The 21,347-nt window shown below is 39.7% G+C and overlaps 1 protein-coding gene across 5 annotated transcripts in view; it reads left to right on the plus strand.

Moving 5' to 3' along the window:
- Window positions 1–7,959, plus strand: part of Phf8 (PHD finger protein 8) — a 109,973-nt gene extending 102,014 nt beyond the window's left edge. For all 5 annotated transcript variants that reach the window (XM_021187339.1, XM_029534136.1, XM_029534134.1 and 2 more), the window contains 2 exons: window positions 4,254–4,590; window positions 5,439–7,959. In XM_021187339.1, the coding sequence (XP_021042998.1) occupies window positions 4,254–4,590; window positions 5,439–5,527 (426 nt within the window). In that variant the 3' untranslated portion in view covers window positions 5,528–7,959. The remainder of the gene's footprint in view (window positions 1–4,253; window positions 4,591–5,438) is intronic.
- Window positions 7,960–21,347: the final 13,388 nt, after the last annotated feature.

Raw genomic sequence — 21,347 nt, forward strand, 5'->3', positions numbered from 1 at the left:
AGTGACTCAGTTGAGTACACTTAAGTTTTGAGTCACTCACCAGTTTTGGAATTTGGCCTTTTATAAAGAGCTTTTTCTTAAATCCTTTATCAAATATTATTACCTCAATCTCTAACCCCTGCTTCTCAAGAGAACAAAATTCACCATTTTTCTTCCTAAAAGGTCACCTTCACTAAATCAATTTTACCTCTTAGCATTAGTTTACAAAATGCTTTAACATGTAGTTTGCTCAGAAACCCTAGGAATGTTTGGAGGTAAAGTGTTTGGTTCTTTAACCATAGCTCCTCATGCCACATCCTATAGTTTAGAGTACTATTGAGCATCTGCCTTATGTAGGTGCCCCTATGTACAGTGTCTAATATAATCTTTCCAGTAGTCTTGTTCAATAGATGATATTTTCATCACTTTACAGGTGAAGTAAATATGAGGCTCACTTAAGTGACTAGTCCAGGATAAGACAGCCAGTAAATGGAGGAGATTTAAACTCATATCCTCTAACCTCAGATTTCATGCTACTTGAGGGGTTTTTTCTTTTTTCTTTTTCTTTTCCTTTTTATCTTTCTCTTTCTTTTCTATTCTTTTCTTTTCTTTTCTTTTCTTTTCTTTTCTTTTCTTTTCTTTCTTTCTTTTCTTTTTTTCAAGACAGTGTTTGTCTGTATAGTCCTGGCTGTCCTGGAACTCACTCTGAAATCTGCCTGCCCCTGCCTCCTGAGAGCTGGGATTAAAGGCATGCGCCACCACTGCCAGGCGCTACTTGAGTTTTAAGTAAAGTGAAATAAATAGTTAAATGTTTATATCTGAGTAATTATATCCTATTTAAGTGAAATTTAAGAACTGTTTTTCATATGATGTTCTGTAGAGCTATAAAGTTTCTGAAAAACGTCTTAGAAACTATTATTTGGAGCTAACAGAGATCAAGCAGACCAATCAAGAGATCAAGTGACTTTTCTTTGACTAAAACTTCCCCTGCCATTCATCAGTGCCACATAAGATGTAACTTTTAAATAAAGGTTTTCTGTTGCTTTAAACAAACAGATGAAAGTGTAAATACTACTCTTAGTGCTCTCTAGGGAGTAAGTACTATTTGGATTAATAGAAATACTTCTAAGAAGAGGCTTTAAAGTTGGGGGAGGTATTAGATGCTATTTTGTGTGTGCACGCATGTGGGAACTAGGAAGGATTTCAGGAAAATATTATTCCTTCCTAGAGGTCATAAAGCCCTCTTTGTTTGGTCTCAAGGAACTTCTCTCCAATTTCCTCACTATTCTCCAATGTCTATCGTTTATGCCACCCATACCCACTACAGTGTTTACGATTTACCCCATATACCAAATTGCCTCATGCCTTTATTTGCATAAAACCATTCCTTTTGCCCCTTCACTTCACCTACTATCCCCTTATTTCTTTGATCTTCATCTGTACCATGTTATCACATGGTACTTATGATCATAAGGATATGTTACACTCTTTGGATGTATTTATTTTAACTTGGTATCCTCATTTTAATAATGACACATGATAAATCAGTGTTGAAGCAAATTGAATCAATGAATGAATGAATGAATCGATTTTTCTGGATTGGAAACTTCATATTAGAAGATGAGTATAGCAGACATGTGGTGCACGCCTTTAATCCCAGCACTTGGGAGGCAGAGGCAGGCAGATTTCTGAGTTCAAGGCCAGTCCGATCTACAGAGTGAGTTCCAGGACAGCCAGGGCTACACAGAGAAACCCCGTCTTGATAACCCAAAAAAAGAAGGAGGAGGAGGAGGAGGAGGAGGGAGGAGGAAGGAAGAAGAAGGAAGAAAGGAAGAAAGGAGAGGAAAGAAGAAGAACATGATGAGTATAAGTAAACTTATAAAGTGGATTCTTGTCAGTCGCTGGTGGCTCAGGCCTTTAATCCCAGCAATCAGAAGGCAGAGGTGGAGGCAGGCAGTTTATGCCAGCCCCCCCCCACATACATACACACTAAACAAACAAATGTATAAAAATAACAGATTCTGGAACAGCTGCAATGGCCTTTATATAATTTCTCTTTTTCTCAGTTATTTTATGAGCTTTGATTAAGATTAAGTAAAGAGTATGTATATGTGTGTGTGTATGTCCTCCTAGGAATAACACTTGATATAAAGTAAGGCTTAATGACATTTTCACCTTCAATCTTTATCATTATGGGTTGTCTAGCCACAAAGTAGAATACTATGAAAGTTTGAATTTGGTTGGGAGCTTCATAACAGCTTTTTCAATAAAGAACTTGGCAAGGGGTAAGTGTTCCTATCATAAATTAATCCACTCACCACTTACATGCAAAAGAGATTAGCAGCAAAGGGAGGGAATTTTAAGCTAATCTAGATATGAAGACATAATTTATGGAGTTTAGTCTAACGGGGGAACAGAATTCATTCTGGGTTTTATTTCTTGGTTTGTTTGTTTGTTTTTGTTTTTGTTTTGAGACAAGGTTTCTCTGTGTAGCCCTGGCTGTCCTGGAATTCTCCCAGTAGATCAGGCTGGCCTTGAACTCAGATATCCACCTGCCTCTTTCTCCCAAGTTCTGTGACTAAAGGCATGCACCACCACTGCCTAGCCAGAATTCATTCTTAATATTGGTGAGAAAAGATTCCTGCTAAGACTTTGGCTGAACAGAGCAGATTCTGAAACCAGAGTTTGCATCTCAGCTTGAAAATGTCATTATATCTGTAACCTTAGGAAAATAACTTAAGGCTGGAGCGATGGCTCAGCAGTTAAGAGCACTAACTGCATTTCCAGAGGACCCAGGTATAATTCTCAGCACCCACATGGCAGCTCACAACTGTCTGTGACTCTAGTTCTAGGGAAACTGGCACCCTCCCACACATATACATACAGGAAAAATATCAATGCTCCTTTTTTAAAAAAATGAAAAATAACAGGTAAGGATAAAGGTTTTTATTCTTAGAATGGGAATATAATTATTTTTTTAAAGATTTATTTATTTATTTATTTATTTATTTATTTATTTATTTATTTATTTATTATGTATACAGCAGGCCAGAAGAGGGCACCAGATCTGATTATAGGTGGTTGTAAGACACACCATGTGGTTGCTGGGAATTGAAATCAGGACCTCTGGAAGAGCAGCCAGTGCTCTTAACCTCTGAGCCATCTCTCCAGCCCAGGAATATAACTATTAATTCTCATTCTTAAAATTATTAAATGAATAATTCAGGAGCAATGCTTGGGTGTATAATTCTCATTCTTCTGAAATTTCTCAGGTAGCCATAGCCTAACAGATCTTCTGAAGGTGAGTCTAGGCTTTTGTTCCCAAGAGAAGACTAAGGAATATAGTCATGGAGTTGGTGTGTGTGACATTTCAGAAAGTTGCATGCTGTCAGCACCACAAGATCAGGGCTCCACATGCCCACTGTCCAGATACCTACAAGATACTGGGAGAAGTGGCACAACTTCATATTTATTCTATACAAATTGAGATATTAAATTCAATGACTTAAAAAATTGTCGAGTCTTCTGTTCAAAGAAAAAGATCTACAAAATGAAAAAAAGCTATTATAAGAAATAGATAATAATAATTAGCTACTTTGAGTTCCTTTCATGTGCTATATATTTTAATCTCATTTAAGCTTTCTAATAATTCTGAAAAGCAGGTATTACTTTACCATTTGCTGACAAGGCAACTGATATTTAGTAACTTTAACTAAAGTCGTCTAATTTAGGAAATAGAAACCTGGGTTTGAACTCACATTTACCATATTCCAAAGCTAACATATTACTCTCAATTCATTTTGAGAAGATTTGTAAGATGGTTAGATACTAGATCTGACTACTTTTCCATGAGGATATGTGTTTAAATTACTTATTATCCTTGCACTTTTGTTTTGTTATTTGTAAAATGAAGAGGTTTCCCCCCAACACACATAGGACTTTTATAAGAATATAGTAAATAATGTACCTAAGCTGCTGGTGTAAATTAGTTATTAGGAATGCCCATAGTTCACCAGAAACCAAGTTTTCAAAATCATTTACACTTGACATTTTACTATTAAGTGGTAGGTGATGAGCTATGGATGAATGATGTCAAAGAAATCACCGTAGACGTTGGAAGGCCTGTATTGTGTGTCCATAAAAGGTAGACTTAGAAAGAATGGGGGAAAAGGGCAGGATGCAGAAACATTGACCATTGTCTTATTACTTTCTGGGAAATTTTCTTTTTCTTTTTTTACTCTTTAATATCTCTACCAATTTGGCTTATATTTCAGGAGCTGCAAAAGGCCCAAAAGAAGAAATATATCAAGAAGAAGCCTTTGCTGAAGGAGGTAGAACAGCCTCGCCCTCAAGATCCCAATGCCATCATGACAATGCCTGCACCAACAGTGGCTACAACACCTCAGCCTGTCACCTCCTCCTCACCCCAGCCACCTCCTGAGCCTAAACAAGAGGCTCTGTCAGGAAGTCTTGCTGACCATGAGTACACTGCTCGCCCCAATGCCTTTGGCATGGCTCAGGCAAATCGCAGCACCACACCCATGGCCCCTGGAGTCTTCCTCACCCAGCGGCGCCCTTCAGTTGGTTCCCAGAGCAGTCAGGCAGGACAAGGTACATGACCCAAATGGAGATTAAAATGAGAGCTCTTAAAAGCTCCTTGGTCTAAATCTTAAGTGCTGTAGTAGATGAGAATACCAAGAAGCCAAACTTCAGGTACTTGGATATTGGCCTTCCAATACCTACAGCTCAATAGGCCATGAAGAGGCAATTAACTGAATTTAAATAGAAGTAATACTACATTTAGCTTTGAAAGATTCTTCCGGTGGTCATAGTGGAGGATGGACTAGAAGTAAGTAGTCTATACATCCATTCAGAAAGGACTAAGTAATGAAGAGATGGTAAATGGGAAGAGTAGTAGGATATGAGAAGTGATTTGATGTCACAAGACAGAAAGATGCATGAGAGAGAAAATTCAAGCCCTTCTTTTCCTCCCATTGGCCAGAACCCAATCCATAGTGGATGGATGTACTTCAAGGATACTGAGCTTGGTGTGATGTTTAGGATTGACTAGAATGAGGGTTTTTAATGAAAGAAGGCCCTGAGCATGACATCCTCAGGGACATGGAACTATAGTCACTAACCCTACTGATCAGGATAACATGAATGGCATAGAAGCATATTGACCTCCTTAAAAAATTTTCTAAGGAAAGTGATTGAACCCAAAGTAAGTGATGGGAAACAGCCAGAAAACTAGAACTATAGTGACTATGACTGCTGCAGCAATCAGAGAAGGAGTAGCCAAGCATGTGGCACTGAATAGAAATGGTTAAGGAGGATTCCTTGCCTGATATGGTGTAAGGATGAAGAGCTTTGTTGAGAGAGAAAAACAAAGCATGGAGGTGTGGTATGGTGTTAAAGTTGCTCATAAAGCCTCTGCTTATTTTGGCCCTTCCTTACAGGAAAGCGTCCTAAAAAGGGCCTGGCCACAGCAAAGCAGAGACTCGGCCGCATCCTGAAAATCCACAGAAATGGCAAGTTACTTCTGTGAGACGAGCCCCATCATATCCTATTCCTTCATCCCTTCACCCCCATTGCCTTCTTCGTCGTGAACTCGGGGCATTCCTGGATCCTATGAGCCCCGGACAAGGTGCATTGTCCTGCTTTCTTGGGACTGACCAAAGGCATGGACTATCTCCGACTCCCTATCCCACTTCCCCTATGAGTATCCTACCTTCTTTTTCCATATCCATAAATAGCAGGTAAATGGGAGAGGTTTCCAACTGACAAGAACCTTTTCCTGTTCCACCCACATATTTCACTTACACCTTGTCTTTATTCTTTTCCACTGCTCCTCTATATGGAAGGAATGATGAGGAGCAACATAAAGGGAGTCTGGGCCTGTCAGTTTCCTCAGCCATGGAGTGAGAGGCCCAGTGCTCAACATTTTCTGCACCTCCAGCCCTGTCTCTAAGCCTGCCCACCTCCACCCATTCCTACCCCTTCCTCACAACTGATGGATATACCCTACCTTCAGTCTTGTTCCTGATAGAAGGTTGTGGTTTTTATCTCCTTTTACCTCTTTTTCATGACAAAATGAAGAGGGTCTTTATGACCCTATTATGGGGCAACTCCAGAGCTGGCCTAGAAAAGCTGACTTTATCTGTCTTTGGGGGAGCGGGGAGGAGATTCCTTTTACTTTTCGAGGTGAGAAAAAGGACAGATACCCAAGCCTTTGACCATGGTTGTTGCTTAGCCCACCAGAGGAAACTACTTTTATCTGACTGCACATGAAACCCCTATGATGATCTTCAGGAATTTGCCTATATTTTTGAGGCCCTGTAGAACATTATCCCCATAGCTATAATTGGGTTCAAGCAGCTACAAATTCACCTCCTAGAAATCTGAAGTACCTGCCACATTGAGAACTATGGCCCCTGCCACCCCATCTATCACACAGCACAGCCTGGACCTTCTGAAGAGGGTGTGGTGAGATAACCCTGCAGGGTTATTATCAGGAACTTCCATGTTTCTTTCCCCATCTAAGCTTAGTCTAAAGAAGATTTCAGGACTAAGATCTTCACCCCTGGGACTTTCCACTTCCAGACCACAGGCCAACTATTCAAGCATAGTGCAGATAGGCTATTCAAGTCTGAAGTTAGAAACAATGCCCATATGTGAAGTAGCAGATATTTTGATCCGCTTTTCTCTGCTTTCCTTTGTGATTGTCACTATTTTCCAGACAGTGTCCCCACCTCCCTCTTGTCTTGCCTTACTGGCAATCTGGGCTTGATGGAGACTGCCCCTTCTGAACAACCCATTTTGGCACTGCCCAAGTGGGAGTGTCCTCTACTTTCCACTAGTCCTCATCCCAGCTTGCCTAGTGCTTCTGGGGAATTTAACAGCTATGATGCAGACCACAGGGAATTTGTGAGGCCTCTGTTATCTTTTATGTTTGTGGCTTATCTTTCTTTTTTTCTATAGATATATCACCTCCATCCTTGTTGGGATGGGAGATACTTTAGCATATTTGCTTTTTTTTTACCTTGGGGACCCCCAGGGGCCAAGCAGTCCTCCTTTAGTCACACCAAAGGCAAAAGGCCTGGCTACCTCCCCTTTAGCACGTGAGGTCCCTATTCCCCTCCTTTCTACTCAGCTTTGCTTATCTTGGAGATTTCAAGGCAGCAGTAGGGAAGTAAGGGGAAAACAGGAGAAGCTTCTAACCCTGTATGGGCAACTTCCTGACTAAAGGCTGACTGTTGTCACCAAAAACAGGTCCCTAGCCCTTTCACCTATTAAAACTCCCTCTTGATCTTTCAAAGGCAGCTAATTGCTAGCACCCTCGCCCCACCCATTCCAGGCCTCTTTTCCCTCTGTTTCTTTGTTAGAAGGTTCTGTGGAGCTGAAACCCAGCCTCTAATGGGGTTTGTTTAGTTTAGTTGGGTTCTCAGAGTCTCCTGTTATTTTGTGTTGTTTCCAATGAAAAGCAAGTTTACCCTCAAAGTTATGCTTTTCCAAAGAAGCTAGTGTGTTGTTGTTGTTGTTGTTGTTGTTGCTGTTGTTGTTGTTTTGTTTTGTTTTTATGTTTCAGGTTCTAAGTGAAGTGAGGTGGAGAGGAGTTGGGAATAACCAAGGTTTAGAACATGGTGAGATAGTTACCTCTGATCTGCAATCCCCAGTGGAGAGTTGGGGCAGGACAAGAGGGCAGAGAGGATTTCTATTCACCTTTAATATATTTTTACAAAAAAGCAAACAATTTAAAAACAAACCCACCGCTTCTGTACATGTCTAAATATATTTTTAGAAGTGGGTAGGATTGTGATTTCTGATGCAGGGCCTTTTTATAAATAGGTTAGAGTAGCCTCATCCAGATTTCTCTGTTGTTTGTTCCCCTTGTTTTTTCTTATGTTGTGTTACTAATGTAATTTATATATTTTTTAGATCTCCCTTTCCTGTAGAGATAAAAGTGATTTATCTTGGCAATTTTGTTGCTTGACATTATTATTGGTAGGGGGTACGGGGTGGTCATGGGGTGGTCATGGTGGTGATGGTCGTGGTGGTGGTGGTCGTGGTCGTGGTGGTGGTGCTGATAAGGTGCAGAGTTCAGAAAGTTACTTTCCTTTTGACTATCATTCAGCAATTTATAAGTGGTCATTTCCCTGGTTATTTACCAACATTATATCTGAAATATGAATTTGGTAAGCGCCTGTCCTCAAGGGCACAGTTTAAACACAAAATACTTAATTAAAATAAGCAGAAAAGGTACAATTCAGTGTTCCTGAGAAGTTCAATGAGAAAGTTTTCAATCATTTTCATGAGCTACTTCTTATGAGCATATACTGAGTATACATGATAATGTGTTTCATTATGATATTCTCACACATGTATATAACACACTTTGATCACATTTACTCCCCTAATAACTCTTTATTACCCCTTTCCCACTCCTGCTAATCTTCTTCTTCCCAATCAGTCTCTCTTCCATTATTGTCGTTTCTTTCTTTCTTTTTTTTTCTTTTTGTTTTGGTTTTTCAAGGCAGGGTTTCTCTGTGTAGTCCTAGCTGTCCTGGAACTCACTCTGTAGACCAGGCTGACCTTGAACTCAGAAATTCGTCTGCCTCTGCCTCCCAAGTGCTGGGATTAAAGGCACGTGCCACCACGCCCGGCTCATTTCTTTCTTTCTTAGCCACTGAGTTTAATTAGGGCTGCTTACAGAAGCATGGAAGAGAGGTCATTTACTGGAACATGAGCACCTTACCAGTGGATACCACTGGTACCTTACCACTGAAGAAAATATTTCTTTCTCCCCAGCAACCATCAGCTGCATTCATATCCTTAGTGAGCAGTAAGACCTTGTGGTCCCTTCCTCTCTCCATGACAGAATACTGACAGCCCTAGTCCTGTGCAAGGCTTCTGCTTAGCAGCTGCTTACAATTCAAGTGACAAAGCTTTGTCTTATATGGTAGAAAACATTCCACAACAGTCCACTCCTTCCTCCAAGTTATATTCCTTCCTCTGCTCTTCCATATTATTCCTTTCGCCTTATAGATATCTCTTTATATACCCTTAGATGTATAGGTGTCACATAGGGCTCATTTTTCAATAATCTTATTCTCAGCATGTTGACCAGTTATGAGTTTACAATAGCCCCCACTCTACTGCTCTGTGGTCTATTTTGCACTGGCTGTAGCTGTGCTCTATTTCTGTGGCTGGGAATGTTTTCTCTGATATATCCCCTAGTACTTGAGATAATCTTGATTGATTACTATGCTTAAGTGCAGTGGACGGAATATAATCATGAGAGCTAACAAGCACTATTAGTGTTTCTCGTGTATATTGACTTATTCCTTCTGTTGCTGTGGTAGAAGCCATTACCAAAAGGAACTAGGGAAGCAAAGGGTTTTGACTTCATGTCTGATCATAATCCATCATTAAAGAAAGCCAAGTCAGGAACCTGGAGGTTGGATCGGAAAGGAGGCCATGGAGCAATGCTGCTTACTGGCTTGCTCCTGATGGTTTGCTCAGCCTGCTTTCTGATACAATCCAGGACTACCTGCTCAGGGATAGTCAGGTTTTTTTTTAATTTTTTAAAGATTTATTTATTATTATATCTAAGTACACTGTAGCTGTCTTCAGATGCACCAGAAGAGGACGTCAGATCTCATTATGGATGGTTGTGACCCACCACATGGTTGCTGGGATTTGTACTCAGGACCTTCAGAAGAGCAGTTGGTGCTCTTAACCACTGAGCCATCTCTCCAGCCCGGGATAGTCAGTTATTAATCAAGAAAATGTATTACCTACTTACCCACTGGCCAGTCTGATGGTGGAATGTTCCTCAGTTGGAGTTCCTTCTTCCCAGATAACCCTGGCTTGTGTCAAGTTGATGAAAAACCTACCAGCATAATTGACCCTTGGTCAGGTTGACACACAAGTATATCATTAATAAACCATAACCATTCCTTTTTGTTTATTTCCAAGGTCTCATGTTTATCACAATATAAAACTAAGTATATTAATGTTAAAAGTCCCATAGTATTTAAATTTTCCACACTTTAGAAGTCTAAATTCTGTTTAAAATAGAGTATCAACCATGGGACCATGTAAAATCAAAATCACAGTAAATTTTTTTAAAAAATATTTATTTATTTATTTATTTATTTATTTATTTATTTATTGTATATGAGTACACTGTCACTGTCTTCAGACACACCAGAAGAGGGTGTTAGATCCCATTACAGATGGCTGTGAGCCACCATGTGGTTGCTGGGATTTGAACGCAGGACCTCTGGAAGAGCAGTCAGTGCTCTTAACAGCTGAGCCATCTCCCCAGCCCGTAAATATTTTTTTTATTATTCCAAGAGGGAAGAACTTGAATGGTCACAATAAAATAAAAGCAAACCCAACATCAAGTGATATAACTCAAATTCTGTAGCCTAGTATTCCACATCTATGATTCAGTCACCATCTTTGGTGTCTAAAGGGCTTGTGCGGCTTCCTTTTTTTGGCCTCTGTCATCCACAGCATTCCTAGCATGTCTCATAGGTTCAGGCCAGCTCCAACCCACTCCTGCTACCTATTTCTGTTCTAGTTTGCTTTCTGTTGCTATGATTAAAACCTTGCCTGAAAACAACTTGAGGAATAAAGTGCTTATTTCAGCTTACAGTTACAGGTAAGTGCCAGGACCAGCCTAGTTCTAGAACCAGTATTCTTAACAATCTGTTCTACCACCTCTTACAGCCATTTGTTTAGAGTTTTGTGATATTATGCTCTAAGTTAGAGTTAGAGTTTGCCTAGTATTTAATTTTCCTAACCCTGTGATAATTAGCCCTAGTTTTCAGTTAAGAAGACTAAAATCAACCAATGGTCTTCCACAGTAGAATCTGCCTAATTCCAAAACTCATAGTCTTCCTCTTTCACTGTAATAGAAATCTTTTTGTGTCTCAAATCCAATGATAGGTGTATTGACTACCTGTTGTGTGTCCAAAGTGTAACACAATAAGTTGGATCCTGGAGCAATATTGAGAACCTTGCTTCCTGTGGGCTTTGGTGGCACACATCTTTAATTCCAGTACTGGGAGGCAGAGACAAGCGGATGATCTCTGAGAGTTCCAGGTCTGGTCTACATAGTAAGTTCCAGAACAACCAGACCTATGAAGAGAAACCCTGTCAAGAAGAAGAAGGAGAAGGAGAAGGAGAAGGAGAAGGAGAAAAAAGAAGAAAGAAGAAAGAAGAAAGAAGAAAGAAGAAAGAAGAAAGAAGAAGAAGAAGAAGAAGAAGAAGAAGAAGAAGAAGAACAACAACAACAACAACAACAACAACAACAACAACAACCACCACCACCACAACCACCACCACCACCACCACCACCACCACCTTGTTTTCAAATAACAACCTAAGTTTTGTGACCAGGGGCAGGTTTCTTACTATCTGTGTTTGGAGCTGAATATGGTGCACACTTTTAATCCCAGCACTTGGAAGGCAGAGCATTCAATGCCAACCTAGTTTACATAACTAGTTCAAGGCCAAACAGAACTACATAGAGAGTCCTTGTCTCAAAACAATAATAATAAATAATAAAAATTTTAACCCAATTTACGTTTTTTTTTTCTCTTCAAGGTTTTAAATCTATAGATCTGGAAGGACATTCTTTAGATTTGACACCTACTGACTAAATGATTGCTTCCAGTTCTCACAATCAGGTTGTTACTACCAACAGAGTTTAGATTGAGAAAATTCATGTCTAGCACATAGGGAACAGCGTCTTCTGATAGAAAACAAGATTGTGGAAGGATTTTAGAACCTTTGCAGAACAGCAGGCTAGTTTATTTTTGTTATTGACTCCCACAATCTCTGAACAAGTAAAGCACTATTACCAGCTTCAAATCAGAGAATAGAAATGAGTTTTGATCAACTTACTCTCTAGTACAAGCAAGAGATATCATCAGATCAGAGGCTTCTGTCTAAAAATGGAAGGTAGCAATTTCCCTAATTTCAGTCTATTCTCTTTCCAGAACTGGGTGGATAGGTAACTCTTTCTCAATGACTAAGTAATTTGGTAGAGTATCATAGGGGAAGTGTGTGCAGAAAGAAGTTTAAGCAATTTAATATAACTGTAGCTGTAAACTTTTCTAGGGTAGTAGGAATAAGCGGAATCTCTGAATATGTAGTTTGATGAAGAACACATCATAATTAGTTTTAGGACATAATACTTAATTTAAAACTTTGAACCATTAATGACACCTTTGAAAGATGGGATGGCCCTATAACTATTAAGGAAATTTAATTTAAACTTCTATCCCCAAATCTTCAGGCTTGTTTTACTAGATAATTATAACAAAATGTTTCAAGAATTAACATTTCTTTCAGAAAGTAGAAGAGTAGGTGGTATTTTTCCCAATACATTCTGTTCAGCTAATATTGCAGTTACCTTAATCAGATAGTAAAAAAAAAAAATCAATATGGATATATATATATATGTGTGTGTGTGTGTGTGTGAGTGCGTGTGTGTGTATATGTATGTATGTATATATATATATATGTGTGTGTGTGTGTGTGTATATATATATATATATATATTCATAAAATACTAGCTAATAGAATTCACCAATATATTAAAAATACCTCATGAATAAGTGGAGTACATTTAAACTGGATGGTTGGTTTGATTTTTTTGTTTCTTTGTTTTTTGTTTTGTTTTGGTTTTTTTTTCTTCGTTTTTCAAGACAGGGTTTCTCTGTATATCCCTGGCTGTCCTGGAATTCACTTTGTAGACCAGGCTGGCCTTGAACTCAGAAATCCGCCTGCCTCTGCCTCCCAAGTGCTGGGATTAAAGGCGTGTGCCACCACCGCCCAGTGGTTTTTTTCAAAATCATTCTAATCTACCATATAAGTAAGAAAAATGAAAAATCACATTAGCTTTGTTTTATAAATGAAAATAACATTCAACAAAATTTGGCATACATTCATAATAAAGAGAACTCCTTTACTAGGAGAATATCTTTACTTGGGCTTCTAAAACAAAGTACCACAGACCAAGCAGCTTAAGCAGTTTTCAGAGTTCCAAAGGCTGTGAAGACAGAATTCCAGCATGATTGATTCTGGTGAGGGCCATTGTTTCTTTTCATTAATGGTCTAAATCATGCTCAGTCAATCATTGTAATAGAGTCACATAAATAAATTATCTTAATTACAAAAAACAAACAATCACAAACTATTACTTTGTCATTTTACCATCTCTTAATTCTATACAATAATGAAAAATACCACATTTCTATATTCATACATATTCAAATATAAAGTAGTATGCAGGGCTGGAGAGATGGCTCGATGGTTAAGAGCACTTGTCTTTCTGAGGACCCAGATTCAGTTTCCAGCATCCACACAGCATCTCACAACCATCCTTAATTTCAGTTTTGGGGAATTAAATGCCCTCTTCTGACCTTCCTGCACACCAGGCATGCACATGGTATACAAATATACATTCAAACAACATAAAAAATAATATGAGCTATATGATACAAAAATATTTCTCAATTTTCATGGGCAAGGATAATGAATACTGTGCTGTAACTGTATACTGGAACAAGAGGAGAAATAAAACTGATACCATACACATTATGAGCAAACAGTACAGTTACTCAAGACTCAGCTGCAGTGCCAACTAGTCCTAAGCATGGGATCAGCCCTGCACTGTGGTTGATAATACACAATTCTTTCATTGAAGAAAACTGATTTTTTTTTCCCTCTTTCAGCAACTATCACTTGCAAAAGCTTCTAGGCCTGGCCAGGAGTGGAAATTTGTGAGAACATCTCCTCAAGTTGGGATTTTGTCTAGATTGAGTTTGTTCAGGACTTGCACATGCTGTCATAGTCTGTTTTAAATAGAGAGGACATGAAGTTGGGTGGATATGAAGTAGGGAGGAGTTGGGAAAGAATTATTAAAGGGGTGTGTTAATGAAGATATTTCATAATTGTACAGCCTACAGTCATACTTATTTAATCTTAAAGAATCCATTGCATGATCCTGAAGGAATGGTTCAGGGATTAAGAGTGCTTACTGCTTTTGTTCAAGTCCTAGGTTTGGTTCCCAGCACCCAAAACATCTGGTGACTCACAACCACCTATAACTCCCAACTCCTGAGCATCTTCAGGGTCTCTTCCAGCTTCCATGAATGAACACACATACATTTTTAGAGTTGTTGGCATGCATCCTGACAAGAATCTGACAAATGCTCATATACATAAATTATTTTAAGGTAATCAGTTGCACACACACTTACAGGAAGGATCTGTCTGGCAAGTTAATGAAAACTGCCTCATCAAACCAAGGACCTCTGCTTTTCAGTTCTTGATTCCATTGCAGTAGAATATCAGTTTTCTAGCTTTCAGACTACTTTTTTGCTATGTCTTCACATGGGGGTTTGATCGATGGGATGAGGGTAGAACATAAGTGAGATGTCTTATAAAGGTACTGATCTTGTCTGGAGGGTCTCACCTTCGTAACTTCATCTAAGCCTGATTATCTTCTGAAGATCTCACCTTTTAAATCTATCACGGTATTTGGGACTTTAACAAAATGAATTTGGGAGTAGGAGTACATACACATTTAGTCCATGACAACTTCCTAAACTTGGTAAGGATCTACAAATGTGTAACATTTAAAATATTCCCAAGATTAGAGATAAGGGTGGCTCCCATCACTTCTTACTATAGAAGCCCTAGCCAGACCAATTAGTAAAGCATAATAAGTAAAAGGTGTCCATTTAAGAAAGGAAGAGAGAGTCGGGCGTGGTGGCACATACCTTTAATTCCAACATTTGGGAGACAAAGGCAGGTGGATTTCTGAGTTCGAGGCCAGCCTGGTCTACAGAGTGAGTTCCAGGACAGCCAGGGCTATATAAAGAAACCTTGTCTTGGGGGGAAAAAAGGAGTTTTTATTTGCAGATATAATGGTGGTTGTAATCTATAAAATTTCCTGGATTTGCTACATGACTTTAGGAAGGCTGCAGTATATAAAAGAACTAGTTCTCTTAATTAGAATTCTATACTTTGATGATGAAATTTAAGTATATAAACTGTATAACTTGGGGACAAACACACACACACAAATCCCAAAATATAATGCTTACTTGTATAATGAAATGCATATAGGTCTTATATGATGAAAAACACTGTTGAAAGATTTTAAAGATCTAAACAGATTGGTGTTCATTGTTTAAAAGATATGGATATCCATTCCTCCAAGTTGAGAGATAAGCATAATATGATTGTAATAAAAATTTCCAGCATATATTGATAGATCTTCACAAGATTATTCTAATGACTTTGTGGAAAGTCAAAGGAACTGTAATAGCTATAATGTGTTGAATGTTGATCTTCAAGAAGATATGTCTGTGTTTAAATCCCTGAAACCATATCACATTGATTTTATTTAGTAAAACATCCTTTGCAAATATAAGCAAAAAATCAGAAAAGGAAATCATCCTGGATCATCTGAATGATGATGAATGACCACTAAATCTAATGAAATTTTCTTTTTAAAAAAATCAGAGGCTGATGAGATGGGTCAGCGGGTAAGAGCACTGATTGCTCTTCCAAAGGTCCTAAGTTCAAATCCCAGCAATTACATGGTGGCTCACATCCACCTGTAGTGAGATCTGACGCCTTCTTCTGGTTCGTCTGAAGTCAGCTATGGTGTACCTATGTATAAAAATAAATCTTTTTTTAAAAACATAAAAAAAAATCAGAGAGAAAACAGACACAGAAGACATATCCATGTTGAAGGAGGAGAGGAGCCAAGGACACCACAAGAAAATCTACAGAATCAACTAACCTGGAGACATAGGGGCTCATAGAGACTGAACTGCCAACCTGAGAGCATGCATGGAACAGACATAGGCACTGACTACATTCCCTGCCTTTGGATCCCTTTCCCCTAACTGGGCTGCCTTGCCTAGCCACAAAAGGAGGAAATGGGCCTAGTCTTATTGCAACTTGATATGCTAAGGCTGCTTGATTTCCATTGGAGGCCTCCCCTTTTTTGAGGAAATGGAGGAGGGGAGGGGAGAGGGAGGGACTGGGAAAAGAGGGAGGGGAAGCTGCTATGGGGATGTAAAGTAAGTTAATGTTTTAAAAGCCATGTAAAAATGAAGTCAGATTGGGGTTAATGCAGCTGCAAGCCAAGGAAAATCTGCTGCCTCAGTGAGCCAGACTAGTTTTAAAGGGAAAACAAAAAGGTATGAAAGGAATGAAGAAAGAGCACTTCTTTGAAGGGTGTGCTGGAGTAATTGTAATATCTCTAGGAGAAACATTGACCTATGTTTGATTCCCAGAACCCACATAGTAGTAGAAGTAAACTGTCACTGCCCCGACTTCCACTTTCTGGAAGATTCAAATATCTAATGCCTACAAGGTTTTTTTGTTTTTCAATTTTTCATTTTGATCATACTCTTTGCCCTCCCCCAGCCTCTCCCACCTATCAAACATAATGTTCTTTGACAAAAACAAAACAAAAGCACACATGAACATTTTGTGTTGGCCAGTTAGTTTTGAGCATGAAGCCTGCCCTGGAGTGTGCTTGATATACCATGTCACTCCATTGACTTCATTCTCCCTGGAGAGATCAATTGCAAATCACTTCCCCTTTGAGGGAGGTAGGATTTTGTACCCACTTCTCTGTCTCCATGTGGGATGTTACCTAGTTTAAATTTGTGCAGGTCTTACACATGGTACCATGGTCTCTAAGTTCATATGTGCATCAACCCCACTGTGTCTGAAAAATCACACCACCTCTGGCTTTTAGAATCTTTCTACCCTCTCTTGCACACAGATCCTTGTACCTTGAGGAGAGGGGGGTGATACAGATAATTTAGGGCTCAGTGCTCCCAAAGTCTCAGTCTGCACATTGTGCAGTTATTTCACTTACATTCTGAAATGGGCTGACCAAATGTCTCAATTTAAGGTGCTTGAAACCAAGCCTGATGGCCTCATTTCCAGAACTCATGAGGTAGAAAGAATAAACAGATTCCCAAAAGTTGTCCTCTGTTTTCTGATTTCTGGACAATTTCAAACATATCTAATGCTTCTAATAAGTTTTTCATATCTAGTAATGTTTAAGTGCTAAATGCACATTTCTCTCTTAAAATACCATTTTCTTCTTTCTCTTTTTAGGATTTATTTTTATTTTGTGTACTCGTGAGTATCTACATGTATGTATGTGTACTGTGGCATGCCAAGTGCCTGTGAAGGAGAGAAGACATTGGATTCATTCTTAACTGCTGACCATCTCTCTTGCTCCTCTTGTTCCTTTTAGAAGTAAATGTTAATAGCTTCTTTTTGTGAATATGGATTGTGAGAATTGAACCCAGGCGCTCAAAAACACTACTCCGGTTCACTACCACTGAGCTTTACCTACACCCCAGGTTAGGAGTTTTCTAAAAAGTTTATTTCTAAGTGCATAGTTTTCTGAGTTTCTTCCTATCTCTCTGTTTTTCATGTTAGAAATTTTTCCCATATGCCTGATAATCTATTTGAATATGTTCATTTAAATTTTGTACTAAGAGATTCATAATTTCATTTTTAAAATTTTTATTAGGTATTTTCTTCATTTACAATTTAAATGCTATCCCAAAAGTCCCCTATACCTTCCCCCCCCCCACCTACCCACTCCCACTTCTTGCCCATGGCGTTCCCCTGTATTGGGGCATATAAAGTTTGCAAGACCAAGGGGCCTCTCTNCCCAATGATGGCNGATTAGGCCATCTTCTGCTNCATATGCAGCTAGAGACANNANCTCAGGGGGTACTGGTTAGTTCATATTGTTGTTCCACCTACAGGGTTGCATCCCCCTTCAGCTCCTTGGGTACTTTCTCTAGTTCCTCCATTGGGGGCCCTGTGTTCCATCTAATAGATGACTGTGAGCATCCACTTCTGTGTTTGCCAGGCACTGGCATAGCCTCGCTAGAGACAGCTATATCAAGGTCCTTTCAGCAAAATCTTTCTGGCATATGCAATAGTGTCTGGGTTTGGTGGCTTATTATGGGATGGATCCTCGGGTGGGGCAGTCTCTGGATGGTCCATCCTTTCATCTCAGCTCCAAACTTTGTAACTCCTTCCATGGGTATTTTGTTCCCTATTCTAAGAAGGAATGAAGTATCCACGCTTTGGCCTTCTTGATTTTCTTGTGTTTTGCAAATTGTATCTTGGGTATTCTAAGTTTCCGGACTAATATCCACTTATCAGTGAATGCATATCTAGTGAGTTCTTTTGTGATTGGGTTATTGCACTCTATGCTTGGTGTCCTCGATTCCAGAGATGATCTGGGTTTTTGTTTTGTTTTGTTTTGTTTTGTTTTGTTTTGTTTTTGTAGGAATCATTCTTCTAGGGAATAGGAAATAAATATGCAAATAACGTATTTTACAGAGTGTGGAGGGGATCTGGAGATCTAAGTACCTCTGAAGCACACTTTCACTCCATCTTTGTATGTAGTCCTGCATTCACTGTCAATTTTGGAGGTAGCTGAAGTATCCCAATGACATTTTCTTTGGAAATGGAAATTCCATTTTAAAACCCATGAAATAACAACAACAAAAAGCCAAATTAATTTTGAAAAGAGCAAGTGACTGACTCACACTTTTCTATTTTAAGACATGCTTTAAAGCTACAATGATGGCAAACTAGGTATGGTGGCTTACTCATGGAATTACAATACTTGAAAGATGAAGGCAGAATGATTATAATTTCAATGTGAGCCTGGGCTACATAGTCACCTCCGGGTCAGAGTGGGAGACAGAATGAGTACTGGTCTCAAAATCAAAACAAATGGTGTTGTGCAGACATAAAAATTAATATATAGACTTATCTAGAGAGTATGAACTATATGTTAACTGATTGTCAGAAAAGTTGCTGAGAAAAAGAATTGAACATTGACATTCTCATCAAGTGCTTTGATAACTAGATAAATGTTTAGAAAAGAGCCAAGTTGGACCCTTAAGGGTTTCTGTTGCTATGATAAAATACCATGACCATAACAACTTGGGGATGAAAGGGGTTGTTTCAGCTTAAAACCATAAGGTCACCCTCTGTCGTTAAGGAAAGTTGGAGCAGGAACCTGAAGACAGAAACTGAAGCAGAGTCAGTGGAAGAGTGCTGTCTTGCTCACATGGATTCATTAGCCCAGGAGTAGCACTCCCCACGCTGATCTGGAATCTCCCACATTAATCATCAATAAGGAAAATGCACCGCAAGTCAATCGAGTGGGGACATTTTCTCAATTGAAGTTCTTTCTTCTAAAATGTGTCAGGTTAACATAAAACTAGCCAATATAGACATCTACCTCATACTGTAAACAAAAATTAAATAAAAACCAGGCCATGGTGGCATACACCTTTAATCCCAACACTCAGGAGGCAGAGGCAGGTGGAGCTCTCTGAGTTCGAGGCTAGCCTGATCTACAGAATCCATTCCAGGATAGCCAGGGCTACATAGAGAAACCCTTTTTCAAAAACCAAAATAACAACCACAAAAAACCCCTAAAATATGTAATTCAGTATATGACCTAAAATACTAGTCACATGAAAACATCTGAATAAATTGCCTTTTTACTCTGGATTTGGTAATGGATTCTCATATGTGGCATAAAAGTCGATAGCAATGACAAAATAAATGGGATTTCATCAAAGTAACTGCATCAAAATGTTATGAACAAATGAAAAATACAACTTAAAAATAATTTTCAAGTAATATATGTAAAAAATGGCATAGTACCCAGGATATATGAAGACTTTTATGATTTGACAAAGAAAATTTTCAAGGAAAAGATGAACAAATGAGGGGGCAGTGGTGGTATATGCCTTTAATCCCAACACTTGGGAGGCAGAGGCAGGCAGAGTTCAAAGCCAGGCTGGTCTATAAAGTGAGTTCCAAGACAACCAGGCCTACACAGAAATCCTAGCAGGCCCTGCACCTCACTTAAGCAGCACAGCAGAGGTGACTGTGGCTAGAGCACAAGCTAGCTGCCCCTGAGGATATGAGCATGGGAGAGCTGGCCCTGCCGCTTGTCTGCTGTGCTGTGACATAGGCAAGTGAGAGGTGCCCTACCACCCACCCCTTGCCACCTATGGTAGGCAAGAGAGCTGGCTCCGAGATCATCAGAGCAGGGTAGTTGGCCCTGTCCCTCATCTGCTGCAGCACTCAGGAGAGCAGGCCTTCCTTGCACCTCACCTGGGCAGCACAATAAGGCTGACCCAGAATGGGGCTTGGGGGTGAGCTGGCCTCTAGGGTGTGAATGTGGAAGAGTTGACACTGAAACTTGTCTGCCTTGCAGCAGTGTGGGCAAGGGAGAGATAGCTTCCCACACCCTTGTCTCTTGTCACCTACAGCAAGCCGGAGAGATGACCTTGGGGTCGAGAGAAGGAGAGCTACCCCTGCTCAACAACTGCTGCATCATATGGGAAAGTTATCTTATCTCATATATCTCACCTGGACATACGGGAAAGTTATCCCATATATCTCATCTGGATATCACAGTAGAGCTTCCCCTGAAAGTAGGGTTACAGGTGAACTGGCCCCAAGGACATGAGTGCAAGAGAGCCAGCCCTGCCTCTTCTCTGTGGTTCAGTAGCACACATAAGAGATGCCCTCCTCCACTCCCTCATCCCTTGCCAGTTATGGTAGGCAGGAGAGCTGGCCTCAGGGTAATGAGAATGGGATAACTGGCCAAGTTCTTCACCAGCTGCAGTACTCAGGAGAATGGGCCCTGCACCTCACCTGGGCAGCAGGGTAGAACTAGCTCTGGTTTCAGGAGGGCAGGGGATGTTACTGGTAAGCCATCTCCAAGGGGGTAAGTGCAGGAGTGCTATTGGGCTAACCAGTTCAGATATTTCTCAAGCCCATATCCAGGGCTTTGAATTGGTCCATCCCAACATCTACCCCATGGATGAACTGCTGGAGTGCATGGAGGGTCTGGTCCTACTGATCTAAAACTACAGGATCTCCTTGACATGGGGCAAGAACAGGATATCCAAGAGGAGTCTCAGTGAGGTTCCAGTATTGATAGAGTGGCCGAAGCCCCTTGTGCCAGACTCATTGCAATGAACATTTGCAAGCAAAGAAGTGTGGACAGAGGTTATGCTGTGATGTAGAAATCACAAAGGACCAATAAAAATAAAATAAAAAACAGAACAAGACAAAACAAGGAAAAAAATGAAGATTCGTTCCCCCAAAGTTAGTCTACAAGGACATGAAAACATGTTCAATATGATTAGCTAGTATGGAAATGGAAGTCAAAACTGCAATGATTTGCATTGTACCAGATCAAGTGGACAAGATCAACTAGCATTCTAGTATGAAACACTACTTGGAGTTCATTA

Source organism: Mus pahari, chromosome X (genome assembly GCF_900095145.1).
Source record: "Mus pahari chromosome X, PAHARI_EIJ_v1.1, whole genome shotgun sequence".
NCBI classification, from domain to species: Eukaryota; Metazoa; Chordata; class Mammalia; order Rodentia; family Muridae; genus Mus; species Mus pahari.